General features: G+C 35.0%; 1 protein-coding gene across 5 annotated transcripts; it reads right to left on the reverse strand.

Annotated features, from left to right (window-relative positions):
* Positions 1–910: 910 nt before the first annotated feature.
* Positions 911–4,987, reverse strand: LOC141718048 (serine/threonine-protein kinase D6PK-like). 5 transcript variants are annotated; one of them, XM_074520386.1, is made up of 4 exons: positions 4,633–4,987; positions 3,006–4,138; positions 1,469–2,283; positions 911–1,169 (listed from the first exon to the last, which is right to left on the reverse strand). In XM_074520386.1, the coding sequence occupies exons 2-4, from the start codon at positions 4,079–4,081 to the stop codon at positions 1,159–1,161; spliced, it is 1,902 nt and encodes a 633-aa protein (XP_074376487.1). In that variant the 5' UTR covers positions 4,082–4,138; positions 4,633–4,987; the 3' UTR covers positions 911–1,158. The 5 variants fall into 5 exon arrangements, with proteins under 5 accessions (XP_074376487.1, XP_074376486.1, XP_074376489.1 ...); XM_074520385.1 differs by lacking the exon at positions 911–1,169 and having other exon boundaries at positions 1,272–2,283; positions 4,633–4,663; positions 4,788–4,987; XM_074520388.1 differs by lacking the exon at positions 911–1,169 and having other exon boundaries at positions 1,272–2,283; positions 3,006–3,921; positions 4,012–4,138.
* Between the last annotated feature and the right edge of the window lie 380 nt (positions 4,988–5,367).

A 5,367-nucleotide genomic window follows, 5' to 3' on the forward strand; every position in this document is an offset into this window, starting at 1 on the left:
GAGTCGAATCAGAACTTAAGTACTGATGAGTCGAATCAGAACTTAACTTAAGTTCTGATAATAATGTGGGTGTTAATGTGAAAAGCTGTTACAAATAATTTAAATTCAAAAGCTGTTCAGTTTTGATTTTTTCATTTATGAATTCAAAATCTGATCAGTTTTGATTTTTTCATTAATGGAGCAGTTTAATTCAGACATTAAGTGTGTGGACAGTTTCATTTTTCCTCTCCTATAAATAGAGGCTAAACTGAATGAATACAACACACTACATTCTCATCTCTTCTCTTCAACCTCTCTGCATTTCTCTCCCATAAGTCCTGAAGTGCTGATATTCTCCGGCGACTGAGGTGCTGGTCGGAGTGGAGGTTTTGTTGCTGCTGTTAACATAAACTCCGAGCTGTTTTATCCTGGTGGAGATATTGCGCACATCCCAAACGCAGCAGGTAGGGGGCAATAATCTCTTCAAGAGCAGCCAGGACTTCGAGCAAGGCCTGGTGACTCAGCTGTGATTATTTTCTTGGCATTTTGTATTTGTAAACCTTTATTTCAGTCACTGTTGAAAGCTATGGTTTCGGGTACATCTTTCTTTCTCTCTTCGTTATTTCAGTTACTGATTTTGTTTACCTGCATGTTTTGTTTCGTTAACTGTGGTCTTGGCCTAAACTTGTTAAATTCTTTATACACTTGCCTCTATGTTGCTATACTTGTTAGTGAGTTTCTCAACAGAAGATAATATAAATTTCAGATTTATTGAAACTTAATTACTACCTTTATCTTGTTAATGCTTTAGAATCTAGATTATGTACGTTTAGTAAGTTTGCATTTGTCAAACTTCTGCAGTTATAATACTTTCTAGAATTGTGAATTTTAGAAGTACATATATAAGATATGAGCATGATTTGTTGTTGTTGGAAGGTAAAATACACGACTACAGTCTACAGACTACAAGTGAATCATGTTAGCAATGAAGGCTGAATGTTAAAGATCACTTTTCATATTTTCTCAAATAACTGGGGCCTGTTTATGGCAAGATCTGAACCAGTTATCTTTCATCAAACTTGTAATCTTGTTTCAGCCTAAACCAAATTTTATTTAAAACTTGATTTAGTCTCTCTCATTTCTCTTGATTTAGCCTTCAGTCCCAGAGTTTGACAAAGCTCATTCGTTTCCTGCAGAGAATTGTTGTTTACTTGCATAAGATTGAATCAGAGCATAACAGTTAATCCCTCGAAATGTAAAACTAAAAAAGGTCTATTTCTGGGCACCGCATCTGAATTAACAGTATTATTTGTCATTTAACATCATCTCAATTTGTGTTTCTTCATTCGTAAAACACAGATTGCTTACTGAATGGAACAATGAACTTATGTGTTCCTTCAGTTTGAAATTAAACTACAAAAACACAAAGAGAACCACCCAAATAAATAGGGTGAACAAAATTAAAAGAAATCAATCTCTAAATAGTTACCAGATGGCTTTACATCAACACCTGGGACCTTATTATCCACTTTAGCTGCTTTTGGCACTTCATTGTACATGTATGGTCTCGGCACATCTGGTGGACTGGCACAACGTATGAGCGCCCAATTGACACTCTGAAAGAAAGGGTGCTGTTTGATTTCAGTAGCACCGCGCCTATATGCAAGGCGGTGCTGCGGCTCTTTCACAAGTAAGCCTCTGATCAAGTCTCTTGCAGCAGAACTCACACTGGGTGATTCAGGAAACTTGAGGGTCTGTCCTACTACATTAAACAAGGTGGCCCTATTACCCGCCCCTTTAAATGGTGTTTTACCATATAAGAGCTCATATAAAAAGATCCCGAATGTCCACCAATCTACAGCACTTCCATGGCCTTCACCTTTAATGATTTCAGGTGCCAAATACTCGTGTGTACCGACGAAGGACATCGATCGAGCACTTGTAGGTTCTACCATTAGCTCAGGCAGGGGGGTCACTTGATTATATATTTCAGCTTTAGGTTTTTTCTTTTTTGATTTCTTAGACATACCCAAAAAACGTGGCCCAAAACAAGTTGGCTGGATACAAGAAGGTTGTACAATACAAGATGGCTGAACACAGTATGTTGAGTTCTTGGATTCCATTGTCAAATTTGTGGATCTCACCAATGTTGGGCTCACAGCACATCTAAAAGAGAGATCGAAATCGGAAAGCATAATATGCCCATCTTCTCTCACTAAAACATTTTCTGGCTTAAGATCTCTGTATATTATCCCAAGCATGTGTAAGTACTCCATGGCAAGGAGAACTTCTGCCACATAAAACCTGTAAAAAAAAATCACTTCAGTTATATGCTGTAAACATAGTGGATTTAAGTGTTCAAACTTTTTTTTTCCTTCTTTTCGTTTTTATTATGGTCAAACATTCTTTCCTTAAAAGATCTCTTTTAAGTTAATCAGATATAACTTGAAAAAAGAATGCAAGTTAATCAGATCGCTTTTTAGATGGAAGTACACAGCCAATCTCCCATATTATGTCAAAGTTCATATTATATTTACAGGCAAAAGTTCTACAAAGCAACAATCATATTGGACTACCATTGATATCCTGCAAGACGAACATGTTTGCAGCACAATATGTTTCGCATGTTTTCCAAGCAGAACATGTTTAGGACTCCAGGACTCCAGTATAAATTGGTAGTTGGTACTCAATATGTTTTGTATACTTAACTAACTAGCCAGTAGGAACCTACCAAGGAAAGGTGGTCGAACATTCTTATAAGCATGAAATTTTGATTTTATAATTTTTCAGCTAATATATAAATAAGCACTGCACAAATATCAAATATGGGTTATGGAAAGTAAAAATATTTGTGAAATAGAGATCAGAGGTTAAGTGATAAACTAATAGTTAAGGCAAAAAAAACAATTTACTATGATTAGGTGTTTTTGTATAATAGTTAAGCTCTCATGGGGAAATATTTGAAATTAAAATTTTGTGATTGCCTTAAGAAACTAGAGGACAGAGGTGAATACATCTAATCTAACCTTGCAGCATGCTCTGAGAAATATCTCCCAGGTTGCTTTTGCCGAAGTGCATGTAAATCTCCACCAGGGCAGAATTCCATCACCAAGAAAGAAAAGTTCTCTGTTTCGAAGTGTGTGTACAACGTGGGGAGAAATGGATGATCCAAAGACTGCAATATCTCTCTTTCTGTCTGAGCCCTTAACAACTTCTTCCGACTAGCTAGAGCTCCTTTGTCCATGACTTTGATTGCAAAATAACTTTTTGTACCACCTAACTGTGCTAAATGAACACTGCCGATATCTCCACATCCTAACCTCTTAAAAAGCCTGAAGTGGTTCAACCCCAAGTTCCCATCACGAGATCTGATGGCTTGAATTGCTTCCCAGCTTGAATCATTTGATTTGTGTGGTTTGTTTATTGCGCTACTTAAACTACTGGAGCTACTCTCCTCGCTAATATCACTGCCAGTGCTGCCTCTTATACTTGTTTTCCTGCTCTCAGCAAAATCACAAGAGTAACTTGCTTCGCCACTTTCGATGGATTTCTCTAAACTGCTTGCACTTTCACTAACTTCAGTGTTGGTGACGCTTTTTTTGGTTTCTGTAAATTGTGTGGTAGACTTTTGACGGCTTGAACAACCAAAATTTACTTTAGAGGGTGTTGGACTACTTTCATGATCCCCAACTTCTTTAGCTGCCAAAACAAGATCTGCAGCTTCCACTAATAAACTGTTTGAATTAAAAACACGAACTGAAGACGCACATTGCTGAGAACGATTTACTTTTATTTGATCAACTTCGTCACTTGTATGTACACATTTCAAATTACCCCTATTTGATTGAGGATGGTTTTTCGATGTACCCTCCACCCCCTTTTCCACGATCAAATTGGCTGCATTACCAATATTTCTAACTAAACCTTCCGGGGGAATTTGACCTGCATCTATTCCATGATCAAAAACAGTTGTAGATGAAGCTTCTTTGTGTCTAGGATGCTTTGCAGAAAATAGATTAGGGGGTTTATTACTTTCTGCGGAAGAAGAAGGATTGTACCCTAAAGAATGCAAAGAATTGATTCCCTCAACTAGTGATTCCATCCAGAAAACCACGAGAACCACTCAGTTAAGGAAAACTTCAAGTGAGTGAATTGAATCCTAATAACAAACAACAAACAGCAGAATCAATAGCCAGCACATCAAGTTCCAATATACAGAAACAGTCATTCAATATGCCAACACCCTGATAAGGAACTACAATGCGCCATCACGGAAGCAATTCAGCAACAACTCATTAAAATTTGAAAACTTATAAAAGATCACATCTTTAACTAAAAACAAACAAAACTAAAACTTAACAATAGAACACAAACATTACAACTAAACCACTAAAGATCCCTAGCAATCACACCAAATTAGCCACATTCATAAATTCTAATACGAAACAATTAATAAAAATAAGCATAAAAAAGGCAAGTAAATTTGTACACAAAAAGTAAATAAAAGAAAAGGGGTGTTGATCAATGTCCCAGCAAAAGCAAAAATTGAAGTGAAAATTTCATAATACCCAAGATTCCTACTTTCTTTTACTGCAATTTAACATCAAAGTGAAAACAAAATTAAAAAAAAAAAAAAAAAACTTTAAAGAGTACCTGATTACAGAATGCAGATGAAGAAACACTCCTGTTGACAAAACCAAAAAAAAAAAAAGTCACAAGGCCAAGAAATATAAGTTGAAGAAAGCTTGAAACAAAAATATGATAATATTAAATGTATTGGGATGTCATATTCAGATCTGATGGGGTACCAAGAAAAGTATAGTTGTATTGAGATTGAGAAGAGAGGAGCATAAATAAATATAAATAAATATAGTAGTGTAGGGAGCAATAATTTGGTTTTGTTGATTCATAAATTATTCCTGTACAATTCGTCGTTTAATATGGTAACAGTGTAGGAAGGAAACAAAGAGAAAAATGTTTTCTGCTTGTTTTGTTATTGGTTTCTTTCTGTTTGTTCTCAGGACAGTCTATAAAACCCAAAGGTAATAAAATTAGTTACAGTATCTTTTTTTTATGAAGAAATTAAACGTGGGACTGTGGGAGCTGTCTTTCTCATGTGCTTACATCTCTCTTGTTTTGTGGTATACTCTTCTTGTTTCCATGAATGTACACGAGTAGTTCCATTTTAAATATTTTTTTATTTTTTAACATATATTTTAAGATCATAAAAAATATTATTTATATTTGATAAATAAATATAATTTTTATATCAAACTCAAGCTTAGATTCTAAACTTCAATTTATTATAAATATTAAAAATAATAAATATTTGTAGCTATATTTTTTTAACATCTCAATTTATATGAGAAAAAGTCAAATCCCACCATA

This window comes from Apium graveolens, chromosome 4 (genome assembly GCF_009905375.1).
Source record: "Apium graveolens cultivar Ventura chromosome 4, ASM990537v1, whole genome shotgun sequence".
NCBI lineage: Eukaryota > Viridiplantae > Streptophyta > Magnoliopsida > Apiales > Apiaceae > Apium > Apium graveolens.

What these genes read in the sequence shown, in the direction of transcription:
- LOC141718048 (XM_074520385.1), bottom strand. Translation starts at nt 4,081, where the DNA reads ATGGAATCACTAGTTGAGGGAATCAATTCTTTGCATTCTTTAGGGTAC. An exon ending in TTCTCAGAGCATGCTGCAAG is followed by an intron (nt 2,284 to 3,005) that starts GTTAGATTAGAT and finishes TTTTTTTTACAG; the next exon opens with GTTTTATGTGGCAGAAGTTC.